At 39.5% G+C, this 20,902-nt stretch overlaps 1 protein-coding gene across 1 annotated transcript; it reads left to right on the plus strand.

Annotated features, from left to right (window-relative positions):
- Positions 1-4,750: 4,750 nt before the first annotated feature.
- On the plus strand, positions 4,751-9,334 carry cnrip1b (cannabinoid receptor interacting protein 1b). Its single transcript, XM_031316126.2, has 3 exons — positions 4,751-5,104; positions 7,155-7,299; positions 9,052-9,334. Exons 1-3 carry the CDS (start codon positions 4,926-4,928, stop codon positions 9,214-9,216), a joined length of 489 nt encoding a protein of 162 aa, XP_031171986.1. The 5' UTR covers positions 4,751-4,925; the 3' UTR covers positions 9,217-9,334.
- The last annotated feature ends 11,568 nt before the right edge of the window (positions 9,335-20,902 follow it).

A 20,902-nucleotide genomic window follows, 5' to 3' on the forward strand; every position in this document is an offset into this window, starting at 1 on the left:
CACTATTGGTTCTTGCGTCACTCCTAATTACCTGATTGAGTTTACCTGGTCACTCCTTATTTGAAGCACCCATGTCTTTTTTGTAGTTATTTTTCATTTGAGTGGAACATACATTTTACTTTGTTCAGTTGACTTTTCCTGGCTTAGCCTTCTTACCGATGCATACATAGCACTCAACCTTTGAAACTGAACACCCTTTTAACAGAGTGATAGAGAAAGACATGGCTCTGCCTTTTAACAACTGTGCTAGGCCTAGATGCTACATTTTAGCAAACATTAAGCAACATACGTTAGCTCATTTATATGGAGGAAATATTTATTCATAATTCAAATTGAAAGTCCAAAGAGAAATTGAAAGTCCAAAGAGAAAACGAAGCGAGATCAAATTAAAAATATTATTATTTTTTTTAATTTTCCATTGATCAAATTAAAAATATATATATATATTTTTTTTTAATTTTCCATTTGGCTTTTCCATTTGGATTTAATATTTGGCTTTTGAATTTCAATTTAACATTGGCTTTTCCATTTGGATTTAATATTTGGCTATTGAATTTAAATTTAACATTGGCTTTTCCATTTGGATTTAATATTTGGCTTTTGAATTTCAATTTAACATTGGCTTTTAATTTGGATTTAATATTTGGCTTTTCGATTTCAATTTAACATTGGATTTTCATTTGGATTTAATATTTGGCTTTTGAATTTACATTTAACATTGGCTTTTCATTTGGACTTGACACATATCAATGTAAATGAGGAGGCGTGGCCCAAAGGCTGGTGGGAGGGTCTGAAACGAAAGGGGTGCAGAGGCACCTTATGAACAGCAGGGGGAGCTGACTGCTGGGGAGCACACTGTTGAGCATCTGTCTGCAGTTTGGCCACAAGGCTGGCTTATCCTCTTATTTCACATGATAGAAACTGATGATGTAGGCTAAACACAAACCACATTTCATGCAACAACAGTGAAGTTTTCATGTAGAATTGGGCCTGTGTTAGTGAGGACTAGATTAGGACTGTATTTAAAGCTGATTCTGGTTTCCAACTTCGCCCCAGGGGTGTCTGTTTAAAACACGGACGGAGACAACTTCTCTCTTTTGATGTTTTATTTAATTAAGCAACAGTACAAACATGGGTGTGGGTAGCTCTGCTACGTGTGTTTGTGTGTTGTCAGATCTCGAGGACACACACACACACACACACACACACACACACACAATCTCAACCGGGTAGTCATCGTCCGAACTGCGACCTCTCCTTTTTCTTTCTCTCACTTTTTTCTCCGGGTGGTGCGCGCAGTGTGAGGTGCGTGTCCGCGCTGTCATTTGTTTTCCGATTTTGAAACGATATCCAAATTTGAAAAATGGGTCATTTCAAACCTTGTTAATATTGATGACAATGTGTTCAAACGGAAAACAAGCCATATTTCAGGAAATAAACTTGTCCATGATTCTATTGAGAGACTTCCAGCTGACAGCGGTGTCTGTGAGCATCACTGGCCGGCCAGCAGGGAGGCGATCCCGGCCGCCACCAGCTGGCTGTCCCGTCAGACTGGAGCTTCTGACAACATCGGAGAAAATGTGCAGTTGGCCATCAATGTTTGTAAAACTGCCCATATTCAAACTCTACACAGTTAATTGCTCGCATAAAAAAGTCTCAATAGTGAATTTAGTGGTGAAATAGCAGACAAAAATTGTAAAAAGTTTCCAGTTGTTTGCTGCTGCTGCTACGGCAAACTCCCGATCTAGATTATAGAATAAATTGCTTTTTTATAATTTCCATCTGCTGTTTCACACATGTTTTCCATTTGAACACATTGTCATCAATATTAACAAGGTTTGAAATGACCCATTTTTCAAATTTGGATATCGTTTCAAAATCGGAAATCAAATGAACGAAAAAGTACACAGGCTGTACAAAAGGCCGTCAATCAGGAGTGATTGTTGTGAGTACGTGTCGGAGAATAGCGCGGACACGCACCTCACACTGACGCACCAGAGAGAAAAGTGAGAGAAAGAAAAAGGAGAGGTCGCAGTTCGGACGATGACTACCCGGTTGAGATTGTGTATGTGTGTGTGTGTGTGTGTGTGAGTGTGTGTGTGTGTGTGTGTGTGTGTGTGTCCTCAAGATCAGACAACACACAAACACACGTAGCAGAGCTACCCACACCCATGTTTGTACTGTTGCTTAATTAAATAAAACATCAAAAGAGAGAAGTTGTCTCCGTCCGTGTTTTAAACAGACACCCCTGGGGCGAAGTTGGAAACCAGAATCAGCTTTAAATACAGTCCTAATCTAGTCCTCACTAACACGGGCCCAATTCTACAAGAAAACTTCACTGTTGTTGCATGAAATGTCATTTGTGTTTAGCCTACATCATCAGTTTCTATCATGTGAAATAAGAGGATAAGCCAGCCTTGTGGCCAAACTGCAGACAGATGCTCAACAGTGAGCTCCCCAGCAGTCAGCTCCCCCTGCTGTTCATAAGGTGCCTCTGCACCCCTTTCGTTTCAGACCCTCCCACCAGCCTTTGGGCCACGCCTCCTCATTTACATTGATATGTGTCAAGTCCAAATGAAAAGCCAATGCTAAATGTAAATTCAAAAGCCAAATATTAAATCCAAATGAAAATCCAATGTTAAATTGAAATCGAAAAGCCAAATATTAAATCCAAATTAAAAGCCAATGTTAAATTTAAATTCAAAAGCCAAATATTAAATCCAAATGGAAAAGCCAATGTTAAATTGAAATTCAAAAGCCAAATATTAAATCCAAATGGAAAAGCCAAATGGAAAATTTAAAAAAAATAATAATATTTTTAATTTGATCTCGCTTCGTTTTCTCTTTGGACTTTCAATTTGAATTATGAATAAATATTTCCTCCATACATTTAGGCTAATGACGTGAGTCGGCTAAAAATGTAGCAAACTCCAACAAAACACCTCACACTCACAAAATTGTGTTTTAACGCTAGCTAGCCTAACTTTACCTCAAGATAAAATCCACCTTTGTCTCCACACCTGACCTCATGAATTGAAACACTGACATGTCTGAAATAGCAAAACAAGCCCAGCTGCAACAAACATTAGAGTGGGAATGCTAACCTCGCCTGTGAGTTAGAGTTTAGATTCTCGGCCCAAGCCCGACCCGAGGTCCGGTCGGGCTCAGGTCGGGCTCGGGCTTGGGCCGAGAATCTAAACTCCGTTATTTTCCGCCACATCCCCGCGCCCAAGGATACCTTATTATCCTATTTGAGTGGGGAGATAGCTATGCCATAATCAGAAATATAATAAATATATATATAGGCTATATAAAAGTAACAAATGTGTACAAAAGTTAGGCTGCAGTTACAAAATGCAGCACGTGTCATGCGCGGAGTCTCCTCCTCTCGCACGCATCACACCGGGAGCTTGAAGATGTAAAGAATTAACTTTGAGCAAGTGTGGAGGAAAGTCGGAGGTATGGAAGCAGTTTAAACAAGTCCTGGGCAGTGACAACAATATGTTGTTCATTATTGTTTCTTTTTTTTTTTTACGTTTCTTCATTCAGATCCACTTGCGATCCGTTCCATTCTAAACAAACAGCGCAGTTTACAGGCTTCGTCCTTGTTGTATTATTCTAAACAGATTTCTCCAGTTCAAACAACTCTGAATTGTAGTTGAGAACGTCAGTTATAACGGCCCACGTATTAAAAAATTGTCGGGTTTAAATCGGGCTCGGGCTCATAATTACAGTTAATGTGTCGGGCCGGGCCGGGCTCGGACACAACGTGCTCGGGCTCGGGCAGGTTCGGGCTTGATTTTTTGGGCCGATCTAAGCTCTAATGTGAGTCGCCCGAGAGTCATTTCCCGGAGGAGGGTATGGTAGTTTTAAGAGGGGCTCTCGTTTCCTGCCTGTAAGAGAATCATGCACCGCAATTCTTTTTCTTGCACACTTTTTCTTGCGCACTTAGGGTTTGATAGCTACTTCAGCTCCTGAATTGAAGTAAAGCCAGGTTAAGAAATGGCTCTATAGCAGGCTCCATCCAGCAATAGCCCAATAAGAGGCTCTGAAGAGTAGATTGCTGATTGGATGCTGGATTATTAGTTAATTCATGTTTCTTTAAAATATAGAAAATAAGTAGATCAAAGAATTAGCCTACTGGATTCAGCAATTCTTACAAATTCCTACTCGTTATTTTTTTTGGTAGCCTATTGCCATCACCCAACAAAAATAATAAATACTTTTTCAATTCGACGAAGTAGGCCTAGTCTACCTTTGAAGAATAGTTAAAAATAATAATAATAATAATAATCTGAGTAGAGATAGGCATAGGTAGCCTAGGCATCTGTGTTCGGTTAGTCTCGCTTTGCCAGAGCTTCCTTCACAGCGCTGTGAAGGAGGTGTTTGGTAGACCCTGTAGGCCTATTGAATGCTGTATACACATGTTTACTGTTGTATGTTTGTTGAATTAGACTATTGCTACGTTTGTTATTAGGCTATATTTTTTGTTCAGCCGTTCTTATTCCCATCCCAGTCCTTCCAGGATCAATTAAAGTAGCCTAATCCAGCCTTAAGTGGCAGAATCCCAGCACTGCTAGAATTAGATGGGTTATACTAACACTTTAATTATAGCCTACAGGTGAGTAAAGAGAAGGAGAGGGTGGGGATGTCCAGAGAGAGAGAGAGAGAGCGAGCGAGAGAGAGAGAGAGAGAGAGAGAGAGAGAGAGAGAGAGAGAGAGAGAGAGAGAGAGAGAGCGAGCATTGGTTGGGATTAGGCATGTGCTGCATAGGATTACGGCGCGCAGAAGCACAATTCCCTGCGCTGTGCGCTCTATAGATTTCTCTGCACGGCATTTCTCCGTCTACCTGAACTGATCGACACTAAACACCATCACCCGCACCCTTCAAGCCCACTGATCCTGGTGATAAACTATATGGAAACATGGCCGACGTCCCTCAACTCGTCAAAATTGGCATTTCCTTGAAGATGCTTCCCAACAACTCGGCGGTGCACTTCAAGTCCGACGGCGCCAGGTTTGGACAGACACGGACCATCAAGCTGCTGACCGGGTCCAAATACAAAATCGAGGTGGTTGTTAAACCAGGAGCGGTCGAAGCCACGTAGGTAGCCCTTCGATTTTTTGTGGATTATCCTCACCTGCTCATGAACCAAACTGCTATGTTAAATCTATTGATTCTAAATAAATAAATACAAAATATCACGGCCAGGCCATGGTATTCCTACAACACATTTACATCAAGGAGATTGCAGATTTCCCATATGGGAGGGCAAATGGACATATGGAGCCTTCCAAATAATAAATAATGGAACTTTTGTTGTGTGAATGTGGCATTTTATAGGCTACAACACAGCCGTTTATTAATTGGAGTGTTGGATTATAGTGGCGGTAGCCTATGTAAACTATTAGCCTACCCTATAGCCTACGGGATATTTTTGATCTGTTAATCTTTGCTCTATCTGTAAAATGTTTCTTCAGTTGTTTCGGTAAAATAGGCCTAGGCTATATTTTCCTTTTACAAAATGAATTTGTCTGCTTTATTCATTGCCTAAACGAACACTATAGTTTTCCCTCTTAATAACACAGAGTGGCCTAGGCTACATAAGAATTGAAATTGAAATGATTGATGGTAAATTAAAGAATCAAGGGTGAGGCTCATTCCTTGCATGCAATTACAGTGGTGACCTGAACAGAATGCAAATGCAGATTTTAAGGATGCATTCGCAGACAGTCGGATATTTGGACAGTTATGAGCCTACCGCAAATGAAGTGGAGGTTTTCGTGATTTCCAAGCTGCAGAAAAAAACACATCACTTGCAAATGTCCCTTAACGTTTTGTTCAACGTATCACACTACAATATCTTTGTGATATCATGTGTGACCAAAAGTTCTGCACTTAGCCTAAGCACTCAACAAGTTTTTCCAAGTGTAGCACTGAAAAGTAGGATTTTACGTAGAGCCCATGAAGGCAACATAAACCCCAATTGGCTGCTGTCAAATCCGACACAGATTAGTAGGTCTCCAGGCTTGGGTTTTGTGTCACCGCCCTCTTGTGATTTGCCTATAGTTCATGATTATGTAATCTCTTGTTGTACTTCCATATCCAAATAAGGATTAGTGTTGAACATCTAAATATCAGGCTGTGAAACATGCATGAATGAGCACTCAATGTAAAAATAGGTCACACGTGATGATGCATAGGAGATGTATTTAATTTGGGGCATGCTCATGAAACACAGCTGCATACCTAGTCTATTTCACTAAATGATTTGTCAACATGATACCTGGAACAAAAAATGCATCAGTGAGTATGAAGCTTACAGTAACAGTTCATCAAATCTTCACAGATAAAGATATTGGGTTATATAATATATGAATTAGTGCCTTTTAAATGGCATGTGTAATTTCTAATACATATTATCAATCAAATATTTTGGATACATCTTGTCTTGTTTTATTAACACGTGGTATGTGTTCTCAATGTAACATCCTTTCATTCATGCTATGATGTGGTCTTCTGTGGCCTCACATGAACCTTTATTTTTAACCCTTGTGTTGTCTTCGGGTCAAATTTGACCCGTTCTATATCAGAAATCTGAGTTTCCTGTTAACGACCTCATTTTAATTACCCAAAAATAATACAGCTGATTCCATACAACGCGCTTTGCAAGTACAACAAATGATCGGATCTCTACTTTCATTGAATTTTCGGTTTTATTAAATTTCTTAGCATTTGAAAAAAAAAAATTTAAATGTTTCGAAACAGTATTCTCGACTGAACGTTGACATATACCCTTCCTTTAATATTAGTCTAAATAATTCATAATTTCTGTTTTTTTAACTAAAAAATTAGGTATATTTTTCTTATAAATGAGGTTTATTGAATATGACTTCCAAAAATAAGTGGAAAAGTAGTTTTAAGTTGGTGTTAGTGGTGTTTATACATGGTAGTGAAAAGAAGCGCTAAATGTCAAAAAAAGCGGCAAAAACATTTTAAAAAGCGCCAAAAGTGACGAAAAAAAGAGACAAAACCATCAGAAAAAGTGTCGATTTCCGGACGATGACAACGACAAGTGCATTGTTGAATGGAAGAAAACACAAGGGTTAAGAATGTTTATGATTAGTCCGTTGTGTTGTGTACCTGTCTGCAGCTCGATGAGTGTGGGTGCCGTGACCTTCCCCCTGGAGCAGCAGTCTAAAGACCCGCAGTCAGTGGTCTATACCGGCCAATACGACACAGAAGGGGTGGCACACACCAAGAGTGGAGAGAGGCAACCGGTTCAAATCAACATACAGGTATGGATATACTGTACACGGTGCAGGGAACTAACTTAAAATCTGGAGGCAGAAGCAGGAGCAATCCAACATTCAAAAGGCATTTTATAGCCAGGAAGTGTTCAGGATTGTTTTGTCAATGTATTTCTTATTACAGTATTTTCTCAAAGTCAAAGGAAACAAGCATGGTGTTCAGGAGAGAAGAAAAACCGAAACAATGACAGAACACGTTTAATAGCAATCTTTTCCATGATCCAACATAATGCTGAGAACATCAACCAACCAAAGATATATTTGAATTTAGCTTGTCTGTAACTCCAACATTTAAATCCTCAGTTCCACTGATTCACCAAGTTAAATGATAAAGTTGGAAATTATTTTTATTAAAAATAACCCCTTGAGATCTTTATTAGATACAAAAATATACAGTACAACCACAATAAACACGACAGTTAACAGAAGAACAACAACTAACAAAGACAAAGAGAAAAGAAAAGGCAAAAAAAAAAAGGCATCAAGATCAGGCAATCATACTCAAGTTCGAGTTCAAGAATTTTATTGGATAGTAGTAACATGTGCAGTGGTATTTGCAGTGATATAAAGGTGTTGAGATGTTATGAATAGGTAGCTACAGTTGAGTCTGTAGTACAAAGACAGGGCACACAGTTAAATGATAAGTTTGGTGATATTCTATTCTTCTTGCTCATTTCTCTCTCTCTCTCTCTCTCTCTCTCTCTCTCTCTCTCTCTCTCTCTCTCTCTCTCTTTTTCTCTCGAACATTCACTAGCTCTTTCTCAAAAAAGAAAGCAAGTAATTTGTGAGGCACTTATGTTACTTCATGCACCTGCAAGCCTTGTGACATGTGTGTCAGGTGGAAGAGTGTGTTGAGGCACTTATTCTCAAAAGCCTTCATTCATACATTTTGTTGTCTTGGACAAAAGCATCATGCCAAATGAAAACATTTTACAAATCTCATGAAAAGACCCAAAGTAGTATTTGTGAATCCTCTGTTCTGTGGAGCTCCATTGTTTTCCAAAAAACTATAAAAACATTACATCAATGAGCAATGAGGGGAAGTCAGAAAGTTTTGAGAGACAAGCTAAATTCTTCCACAACTGTGTCTCAGCCTGTTCTAGGTTAAAGACTGAATTGTGGTAACGTAGTTCTGACAAGGGGTACAGATACTAACATCCCTGATACACAAACACACGCCACTGTCAAACCACACAGTTCTACCCATCTTTATAAGATGTGGATTTCCATTTGGTTCAAACACCAACAGCAAAATGAGTTCCTGGTGTTCAGTGTGCAAATCTCTTCAGCTAGCAGCAATACACAGATGGTCGGAGGAAGCAGCTGTTGTAGTTCCCGGTGAATGAAAGCACCGCTATCTGAGGTAAATGTTGAAATATGTTTTTAGCTTCTTTTTTTAATCTTCTAGGGAGAAAGAGAGCAGGACTACAGGTTCAAACACAATGTAAAAAAGATTCTTACATACATAATTAATCTGGTTTGACATAACGTGTGTGTGTGTGTGTGTGTGTGTGTGTGTGTGTGTGTGTGTGTGTGTGTGTGTGTGTGTGTGTGTGTGTGTGTGTGTGTGTGTGTGTGTCCATCTGTCCAGTCAGTATGCTTCCTCTTCATTTCCCCTTCACATGATTTTTCAAATGATGATATGGTGTGTGTCTACAAGGGTTTTTTTATGTGTGTATGTGTGTGTGTATTCCCATCTGTCCACTCATGTACTCGTCTGTGCATGTGTTTCTCCTTCAGTTCACAGAGGCCGGGATGTTTGAAACGGTGTGGCAGGTGAAGTACTACAACTACAACAAAAGGGACCACTGCCAGTGGGGAAACAGCTTCAACAGCATCGAGTACGAGTGCAAACCCAACGACACACGCACACTCATGTGGGTGAACAAGGAGATGTTTGTCTGATGGAGGAACATCTTGAAATATTCAGTGTTGTACTGACGCTTATATTAGTCTATTGCTTCCTGTTGCTAAAATGAAGCATATATTCTGTGAATTTACAATAGATACACACTCTACCTTACTATTTGGCTTTATTATAGTCTTTCAATCTTTCCATTATTAGAAAATCTAAAGGTTTTTTCTCTGTTTGAAAAGAAAATGCAACCCTTTTGTGCCGTAAAATAGTGATCAGACTTACTGCCAAATCGGATCCTATGGTAGAACATTTAAAATGCAGTGATGTTGCCAGTCATTTTACACAGGTTTTGTTTGTTTATGGTGGTTATACAAATGTGTCAAAATGAATTTGGTACATTTATTTATATATTATTGAGATTAAAAAGAAATGTAGCATTTCTCGACAACCTACAGTTTTAATTATATAATGCAGATTAAATGACGTTTTGAGATAAATATTTGTAATGTACCATTCCGCTGTGGCATGTGGTAAACCTCAAGTGTGTTTAAGCTTACGTGTATGTACAGTACTGTATGTGTATATGTGCCTGTGTGTTTAGCTACAGGATGTGTTTTACAGATGTTTGTTTTTTGAAGCTATTTCGACATGTTTCATTCCAAAATGACTTTCCAAGATTTCCAGAAATTCAAGTAATTTTTTCGAAAACTATTACTAAGTTCAACCAAGTGCCCTTGCATTAGTGACATTTTAATTTCATTGGCCCCAAGCACAATCTTCCCTTCTGTACTTGTATGGGAGCTTTCCATGACATCTGCAGCTTCTAAGGTTAAAAATGTGGGGTATATTTTTCAAAGAGCAGGGCAATATGACCAAAGAAAAACTCTCCACATAGTTAAAAATGAAATAAAATAAGGGAATTTAGTTTATTATTATTACAGGCATTTTCTATCAGCTACTTTAAAAAGCAGTAACTTGTACAGTACAAGGAAAACAACTCTACTACTCTACTACTCTCAACCTATTGTGCTGCTACTTTTAGTTGTAAAAGACTTTTTCACCTTGAAGCCGATCCTCACAAAACCGAACCAAATCCGTATTACTGGAGAGATACCACTTCTTTTTAAGGCAAGGCAAGGCAGCTTTATTTGTATAGCACATTTCAGCAACAGGGCAATTCAAAGTGCTTTACATAAACACGATTAAAATACAAGAATAAAAGTTACAGTGCAGTATAAGAAATTTTGAAATCAATTCTTTGAGGCACTGGAAGCCAGTGTAAAGACTTCAGAACTGGAGTGATGTGATCCACTTTCTTGGTCTTAGTGAGGACTCGAGCAGCAGCGTTCTGAATCAGCTGCAGCTGTCTGCTTGATCTTTCAGGGAGACCTGTAAAGACACCGTTACAGTAGTCAAGTCTACTGAAGATAAAAGCATGGACAAGTTTTTTTTGTCTTAATGTGGCTGTTGAAATTCAGGTCTAAGTCCATAATTACACCAAGATTTCTGGCTTTGTCTGTTGTTTTCAACATTTTCGTTTGAAGCAGAGCGCTGACTTTTAATCGTTCCTCTTTTGCTCCAAAAACAACCACCTCAGTTTTTTCTTCATTTAATTTAAGAAAGTTCTGGCACATCCAGTCGTTAATTTGTTCAATGCACTTAGTTTTTGTATTGGACTATAGTCCCCTGGCGATAAGGTTATGTAAATTTGTGTGTCGTCCACATAACTATGGTAACTTATTTTGTTGTTTTCCATAATCTGAGCCAGTGGAAGCATGTAGATATTAAACAGAAGATGCCCCAGAACGGAGCCTTAGGGAACTCCGCACGTCATATTTGTATGCTCAGATGTATAATTATCTATAGACACAAAGTAGTCCTTATTCTTTAAATAGGATTCAAACCTGTTTAGTACTGAGCCAGAAAGGCCAACCCAGTTTTCCGATCGGTCTAGTAATATGTCATGGTCGACCGTGTCAAATGCAGCACTGAGATCGAGTAATACTAAGACTGTAGTTTTGCCACTATCTGTGTTTAAGTGGATGTCATTAAAGACTTTAACAAGAGCCGTCTCAGTGCTGTGGTGTGGTCGAAAACCCGACTGGGAGGCATCAAAACTGTTGTTTAGTTACGATAAAAGGGTTAGTTGTTGGAAAACCGCTTTTTCAATGGTTTTACTTAAAAATGGCAGGTTTGATATTGGCCTATAGTTGCTCATTAGCGACGTGTCTAGATTGTTCTTTTTTAAGAGTGGCTTAATTTTAACTGAATAGTCCTGCTGATGTTGTTGCTGCCACCTCCAAACCCATTTAAAGTCAAACTTGACTGGCTTGAGACATAAGGGTGCACTGTGCTGCCACCCAATCATTAGGCAAGATGGACTAGGTTGTTGTTTGTCTGAAAGATTTACAAGGTAATGCAGTTGCCCACAAAATGTTACCCTGGTAATTTGATGAAATCTTTCAGTTCTTGAAAGTGTACAGGTCAGCTCCTCTGTGAGTATCTACGAGCTACTGTTACCCAGAAAGAAGAGAAGAAGAATATGTATATCTTGTCAAAAGCCTGCTTCAGCCCTTATCCTTTTACAATGACACTGCAGTGCACCTCCTCTGCGTCAGCACCTCTAAACCATGACATTTTGAGTGTTTTAGAATGAAACTGTGTAGCTGTGTGTATGTGTATTATTTTGTGGTACCATTTTGTGTACAGTATAATGCAGTATTGGATGTAGGAATTTTGTATTTGGGTGGAGTTGTGCCCCTATTTACAGTGTGTTTGTTTTCTCTACCTCTTCTGAAGGACATAGCCATGAATATGAACTATGTTTATTAAATTCTGCAATATTCTGAACATAAATTGTTAATGACATATTTTAAAACCATTTTTTCTATTGCTAGTGGTAACTTATATTTTTAAAAATAGTATTTTTGTACAGTGAACCTTTAAAATGTTTTCTTATTGTGTGTATATTGGTAGAAAGAAACTATAAAATATTTTCTCTTAAATATTGAATTGACCTATGCAAGAAATCAGAGCAACAAAGAAACAATGAAATGGTGCAATATAGTTGTGGGATTTACACATCGTTCTTACCTTTTTGTCAAAGTGTTGTTTGTTCGTTGATGTTTCTAATAGTAAAATGGAAAATCTTTTTGTGGCAAATGTATTCATTTAAGTAATTTATTCTAAACCTACTGACAACTTTGAATGGCATTAGGTTTATTTCAGACACACAAGTATTGACAATTCAAGTAACCAGTAGCTTACTGTAAATCACTATTACAAAGGAAGCTACACAAGTGAATCTTTTTTTTATTTTTAGATTATTTTTTGGGGCTTTTCCCTTTATTCGATAGTGACAGTGGATAGACAGGAAAGTGGGTGAGAAAGAGAGGGGATGACACGCAGCAAAGGGCCGCAGGTCGGATTCGAACCCGGGCCGCCGCAAAGGACTCAGCCTACATGGGGCACACGCTCTTGCTGGGTGAGCTAGAGGCCGCCCCAACATAAGTGAATCATATCATGAAACTTGTAAGATGTCACCTTCAAAACTGAAAACGATTCCTTTATTTATAAAAGATGGGATTTTTGCTCCACTATTCGGAATCATTTTAAAGATCATCATACTGCTGCTTCTACTATTAGTACTAGTATTCCTGCTGGCTAGCATGACTCTCACAGACTCTCATAGGGACACCTTTTCTGCAACCAGGAGTTCATTTCCCCTCTGTAACTACCCTGGTCATGAAGGAGTCCACACTTCATACTGATGTCTATATTCACCTTTATTCCTTATAGAAGTATGATGGAACACCGTGAAAACGTGTTCGCCTGGTAGACCAGCAGTAGAATAAAACAAAACAGGAGCTTAACAGTTCGCTATTCACGGTCGCCATTTCTCTCCTCCGCTCGCGCTTCTCACCAAAACATCTGGTCCTGAATCTTGTAGCTTACCAAAATAAAAGTCGTTCGTACTGAATATACCAAAAGACAAAATAAAACTCAGTTCAACTCATAAAGAACTCGAAATTCAGTGAACAATGTTTTATAATAATGTATAAAACTGAAACCACCTAGCAATCGTACAGATCACTTATATTAATTTTCGGTGTTGTCATGGCAACAAATATACACCTTCCAGCGTCAGCTACACCCTCCTGGTCACACTACGGAGGCTGTTGAGCTCAGCATTTGGGCTGACATTCGGGCAAAAATGAAGGATGGGCAAATCATGGCTGTGTCCTGTTAGGGTACAGACATATCTGGGTTACAGTAAATAACAGTTTGAAAAACAACAAAGGTTTTCAGATATGTCTATTACATATAACTAATATAACTTATTTCAACAATTATATTTCAAGTGCAGGAGCTGCTTTATAATGAAATTGAAATTCTGCTGAACCAACAGTTAGATAAACAAGATGTCTAAAACAGGTATCATTTTTTAAAACTTTGACTTCTCTATGAAACCCAGTTAAATCTACAAAGTTCTAAATCAATGCTTACTTGATAGAACATCTGCTACTGCTGCAGTAATAAAAAAAACACATTTTCAAACTAGATACAACTAGATTATATTTACTGAATCAATTCATCTTAGAAACTTAAGATAATTTTTTGGGGCATTTTTAGGTCTTTATGTGACAGGACAGCTGAAGACATGAAAGGGGAGAGAGAGGGGGAGTGACATGCAGCAAAGGGCCGCAGGTCAGAGTTGAACCCTGGACCGCTGCGTCGAGGAGTAAACCTTTGTATATGGGCACCCGCTCTACCAACTGAGCTATCCAGGCGCCCTTAGCTTAGAAACTTAATAATGTTATAATATGCCTCATCATCATTTACGTTTAGGGGTTGGGAATCAGCAGAGGCAGAGGCAACTTTGTCAACATCTGTGTTATCTAAAAAGATAAATATCTCTGTTTGTTCATCTCACTTCAATTTTATTGGTGCAAAATGGGATTGTCAAGCAGACAAACTGACCAAAACACATATATTTATATATAATAAAATATTGATAATTGGCGTTTGTGTATCCATACAGTATTGCCTCGGAAAATATCGCGATACTATGCTGTATCGATTTTTCCCCCCACCCGCCCCTAAGGTAAGTACATACGTAGGTACAAGTACATACGGACCCTATGTCGTAGCCTGACATGCACCTTTCCAGAAATGTAACATTGCAGCAACGCAGACCCATCAACTGTGATTGGTCAACTTGGCCGTGGCTTGGTAGCCCTACTCATTTCCAGGTTCTCGTTCTCCGTGAACAACATGAAATCAAGGGGTCAGAAGGCACAGGGGAGACACCGTCACTCTCTCACTTGCTCTGCTACACACTGCCCACGCACACACACATACCAGCTCTGCTATTTTCTTACAGAGATACACTAGAATAATGCAGACACACCAGCGTATGTATGAACCCTCACAATGGCATAGGCCACTTACCTAGGCTACGGTGTAGGCTCTGAGTAGAGCCTATGTACAACCATAAATTCGTATCAGTGTCCTACAATTCCCTCCTTTCACATTTGAGGGAGGGCTGTCTGTATTATGTAAAGACCTATCAGCATACAACAAACAAATAGAATGCATAGTTATTAGATGAGGAGCCTACAATCAAAATTAATAAGGCAGGACAAATTCAGCCCCTCTCAAATTTGTATCCGGCCCACAGAGCAATTGAGGTTCACAATACATTTTGGCCCACCTAGTTTTGCACCAAACCAAAAATACGGAAAACTGTTTGCAAACTGCAGTGACACACAAAGGTATGTTGGCTAAAACGTGGTAAAGTGCAGATTTTATGCGATGCGTGAGGAAATCGCCAGTGTCACAACTAGAAAGAGGAAAGCGGTTATGTGACTTGACAGTCAGTAACAAACGCATTCACCACTGCTTTGCACAAGACGCACGACACTCATAGCAGAATTTGGCAGATTTGCTGACTTTGAGACTCAGAAATACTACTTTTAAAAATGTATAATTTACTTAATTGAATGTTTGCCACGTTTTTAGGGCTTTACGTGGACCAAATTGTAAGTGTGAAGGTTACATGAGACATGCAATAATACAGTCAGCAAAGGCATGTCACTATACATGTCTGGCCCTTGATGTGATTCTCATTTTCCAATGAAAATGAGTTTGACTGACCCACAAATCCCAAAGATTTTCATTAAAAAAAATGTTTTAGATCAATATCTGCCTCTGATATGCTTGCTCTTGTAACAGGTGATGTGGACACAGCTAACTAGCATTGAAATACATTAGTTTAAAAAATGGCTGAGTACGAAAGTCACGAAAAAACTGGAAAATCATCAATTGTCTGTGTTCATTAATCAATACATTTAATTATGTGACTATTTCACAAACTGCAATGAGACTGGGTTGGGCCACATGAGGAGAATAAAAGAAAAAAGTAATAAATGTGATGAGATGTTTGACTGGAAGGGAAGGAGGAGCAAATTGCTTTGTGGCGCAGCAACGGCAGGCCGCTGCCAGACAGCAGATGTAGAACTTCGCTCTGCTGATGCTGTTGCTGACAGGTGTGGTGCCATTCAAGATTCAAGAGGTTTATTGTCATTTGCACAGTAAAGACAACTTACACCATGCAATGAAAAGCTTGCTTTGCCAGTCTTCTAAAACAAATAATAAAAAAGTTGTAATAAGTAGTTTGAAAAAAGTAAAAAAAAAAAAAAAAAAGTATTAAGTGCACTGTGCCTAGACTACCTAGCCTCGCATTGCCAGACCTTCCTCCACAGCGCTGCGGAGGAGGGTCTGGCTAGTCCACACAGCATCCCTGGATGGGAGAAAAACGTGCTCTGGTTTATTGGCATTTCTTTAAACCAATCACAATCGTCTTGGGCGGCACTAAGCTCCGGACGCGGACTCCGTGCCTCTGCGAAAAAGCCTCAGGAAGGAACTTGTTTTGGTGCAACAGAAAACTCAGATTGGACAGATAGTCTAGCTAGCTGCCCGGATTTACCCTGCAGAGATCTGAGGAGCAGTCAACCATAGTCCTCCTGAATCCAGTTTAGTTTAGAACGCCAACACAGAGGAAGAGGAAGGTGATGGACATCCGGCCCAAATGAGGTACATCCGGCGGAATTTCCGGCGGCACCTGCACAATCCTGGAAGTGGAACGTCGTCGATATAGACTAGGTACTACCCGACAGGAACTGTATCCCCTGGCTGCAGGAGGGCGTGTGCATTCAAGTGTTTCATTGCTGCGCCTCAATTTCACCTATTCAATGAAAAAATGGCGACGTGTGAATTATTTAATGCATTGTTTGAGCATTGTGGATTCGTCAACGTTTTTTTCCAAAATAATACGGCACATCTGACGCAAGTCACGCAGCGATATGTTTTCAGTGGGTGGAGGAATAGCTACAGGCTAACCTACTGCTATTATAGCTAACTAGCAAACAAATAGTTGGTTAGGAGTTATAGCTACAGGCTAACTTACTGACAATATAGCTAGCTCACAGGCAGTTTCGACTTACATTAGCTGTTTAAGTTTAATTACTAATGTTAACTAACATTTTAGTTAGCAATATTTAGCCTGTGCCTATGTTATCTCCTTACATATACTTACACTCTCCATCTCTGCAAAATTGGGAATGATTGAGATTTCTCTTGGCACAGCTACCAGAAGACTTACAACTTTCAGACAGGTTGCTCACGTCACATTTTACGTCGTCTCTCTCAGTTGGAGGCTGCGCAGTAACACTCAGCCCTCACCGGAAAAGTGGGGTAAGCTTCTCCTCGGAACGTGTAGCTCCTATGGCACCATTTTGATGCTAACAAGCCATCACCTCCCATTAGCATTCCATGGGAGCGTGTCTATGTTCCCCGGGTCCTATGTTCCCTAGGTCCTATGTTCCTTGGGTCCTATGTTCCCCTCTTTGTATGAGACTGGGGAACATAGGACCCTTTTTCAAAAAAAGGTCCTATGTTCCAGGTTGCTCACGTCACATCTACGTCATCTCTCTCAGTTGGAGGCTGCGCAGTAACGCTCAGCCATCACCGGAAAAGTGCTTCAAATATCCTTCACTGGTCTCCGTCCAGAGCAACGGGATCTGTTGGTCCATTTTATATATGTCAATGTAATAGCAAAGAATTTCTAATATGGGAAGAAGTTCCACTCTCTCGTTACTTCCGGCTTCTGAACTGGTTGCAGTTCCACTCTTGATCCATATAGGGGGTGCTCACAGGCCAGTGCAGAATGAATGGGACTCTTTGGAGCTATACCCCTCAAAATCAATATAATTTTTTGTCTAGTAATTTGAATGTTGCATTCGAAAGGGGAGGCTAAGAAAATACACACTGCTGGGTGTTAGATATTTTATTTTTAAAGTGTCTTTTTTGTTCTAAAAAGCCTTTTAAAATGTCAATGACTTCATACACATATACGGCCAGAGATACTGCTTTACGGCAAGCTCTGAGTCGCTTCCTTTTTTCTCTTGAGGCATCGACAACATAGCTGACAGGTTAGGCTCTCCCTGTCAATACACGTGCTAGAAAGAGGTTTGCTAATGTTTTAAAGACCACGCCGAAATATTCACTCTGACATTCTGGTTCTGCTTCGGATGCCATCAAGCGGGATCTGCGACCAATCATCGATTGTGATTAATCAGTCCTTCACTGACCAATCAGCATTCATTAGCAGAATGCTAGCGTGTTATGGCAACAACGACTCAACCTGTAACAAATCGAAAGGGCATAAGTACTCGTTCATTCAACTTTTGACCTATAATCCATGTTGAACTTGCAAAAATTACTATCAAATCTGAGATTTCTCAACGACAATCAGGCGAAAGAGACAAATTTAGCCGTCTAGCTCCATAGAGTCCCATTCATTTTGCACTGGACCGTGATCACCCCCAGTGGAACTCTGTTGGAACTGCAACCAAAGTAGGTACAATGGGGCTGAATAGGGAGTGGAACGGCTTTCCGTAGACGGGCTTTGGTAATAGCCTTCGCTGGTCTCCGTCCAGAGCAACGGGCTCTGTTGGTCCATTTCTATGTACTGTCTATGTAGCTAGCTGGCAAACAAATGTTTGGTTAGGAGTTTTAGCTACAGGCTGACTTACTGACAATATAGCTAGCTAGCAAGCAAACAAAATGTTTGTTAGGAGGAATAGCTACAGGCTAACTAACTGACAACATAGCTAGCTAGCAAGCAAACAAAATGTTTGTTAGGAGGAATCGCTACAGGCTAACTAACTGACAATATAGCTAGCTAGCAAGCAAACAAAATGTTTGTTAGGAGGAATAGCTACAGGCTAACTAACTGACAATATAGCTAGCTAGCAAGCAAACAAAATGTTTGTTAGGAGGAATAGCTACAGGCTAACTAACTGACATTATAGCTAGCTAGCAAACAAAATGTTTGGTTAGCAGGATGTTAGGATATGTAGTATTTTGTCTTGTATTTTTGGAAACTTGCTTAAACCTGATTTTCCCCTCTGTGCCACAGTGACCAGCCATACTCACCTGACGTGTCCATCCATTCCAGCCACGTCCAGCCTCACCTGTTGTCTCTGTTGGATCACCTGCACTTTTTAATCATTAAAACTGTATTTTCAACCTCCTCCTGTTTACGTGTCCTCATTGTGGGTCCAGTTGAAAACTTTTGCCAAACCTAACAGAGGAACAGCTACAGGCTGACTTACTTTACTTACTTACTTTTTTAACCAATCTTGCTCACTTATAGTAGACATGTGTATGTCTGTCCCGCATAGCAATGCTGTATGCCAATTTTGGTGTTGATAGAATCAAAGTATCCAAATGTCTATTAATTTTACTGTTTTACATATGCAAACTTTTATTTTATTTTTGACTGGTTGAACCCATAACACCTCTGAGAACCCCTGAGAGATCCCACTTATACCTGGTGAACATTGTAGGCCTACAGGCATCACTCATCAGTGTGTCTCTCACACACACACACACACACACACACACACACACACACACACACACACACACACACAAACATACAAACACAAACACACAGGCACACACACATACACACACATACAAACACACACACAGGCACACATGCATACACACACACACACACACACACACACACACACATTTCCCTACAAGTGTGTTTACATACTGCTACACTATTTAAACGTTCCTGTTTCAGTAGCTTTTGGATTATTGCCTCTGAGTTTGTGATCTGTGAAGCTTCACACTGTGCTGAATCAGGATGAACACCAGCGACTTTGTCACCAACGTGCAGTCCAGGATGCAGATGGAAATTAGGGATGAGGACAAGCTGTACAGGTACAACGGGGTGTTGTACCCGCGAATCTTGTGCCCCGAGGGAAATTTTAAGGCTCTGCAGAACATCGAGGCCAGAGAGAACGACATCATGATTGTGGCTTACCCCAAATGTGGTGAGAGATTGAGATATGATTACATTTTTTAAATATGTTCAGACAGAGTTACAACCGTCCTTTGTTTAAAAAACAAATGATTAATAAAGTTTTTAAAGGGTCTCACAGGAACATTTAACCTCTGACTTCCCCTTCACTGGTTGCTTTTAATGTTAATGATTGTGGTGAAAATATGTTCCTTTAGCTTTAAGCAGAAGTGGAAGAAGTACTCAGATCTTTTATTAAATAAAAGAAGTAGCCTAATACTACTACACGGTAGAAATTATTTGTTTCAAGTAAAATTCCTGCATTTAAATGTTACTGAAATAAAGAAAACAAAAGTATCAGCAGCATCTAAATAAACTTAAAGTGCCAAAAGAAAAAGTACTCACTGTGGAGATTAATATATATTATATTATTATGTTATAAATATTGATGATGCATTACTTTTTTATTGATCCTTTAATGTTGCAACTGGTAAAGGTGGAGATCATTTTAAATACTGCTGGGTAGTTTGTGAATTAATCGTTTTCTGTGAAGTGTCCTGAGATAACGTTTGTCATGATTAGACACTGTAAATATCATTAGATTGCATTAATTTGTAAAGTAAAGTTGTCAAAAAAATGTGGTGCAGCAAAAACTACAATATTTCCATCTGAGATGTGGTGAAGAACAGAGCCCCGGAAGGATCACACAAAATAATATGTCGAGGCATTGATAATTAAGGCACATGCACAACTTATTTTTTTCATTCCCACACTCTAACAACACGTGGCCACATCTTAATTATCTTGTGGCTACAAAATATAACTCATTGCCTCGAGATATTTTTTTTATCTGTGATCTTTCTGGGGCTCCGTAGAACTATAAAGTACAAAAAATGGAAATATTCAAGTAAAGTAAAAATACCTTGACTTTTTTTCAGAAATAAATGACTCCAACCGATTCACTGATTTTCAAAATTGTTGGTGATGGATTAATCTTTGCAGCTCTAAGTGTTTCCCAGAATGTCAAAGTATTTCCTTGACCAAACTGAAGTTTCCATAATGAGAATTTTTTAAAACGTTTCAATTCAAAACTGCTTCACGGGAGCCCTTTAAAGGTGCACTATGAGTTCCTGCATGACGTCACTTCTGTTGACGTTCCAAGTAAATACCAAACAAAACAGAGCAAGCTCGCCCCTCCCCCCATGTTTCTGTAACTGTCATGACTAACCATAGACTGTATATAAGAATGGACCAACAGATCCCGTTGCTCTGGACGGAGACCAGTGAAGGCCGTTAGAAGCACTTTTCTGGTGAGCGCCGAGCGTTACTACGCAGCCTCCAACTGAGAGAGACGA

The sequence above is a fragment of the Sander lucioperca genome, chromosome 15 (assembly GCF_008315115.2).
Source record: "Sander lucioperca isolate FBNREF2018 chromosome 15, SLUC_FBN_1.2, whole genome shotgun sequence".
Lineage (NCBI taxonomy): Eukaryota > Metazoa > Chordata > Actinopteri > Perciformes > Percidae > Sander > Sander lucioperca.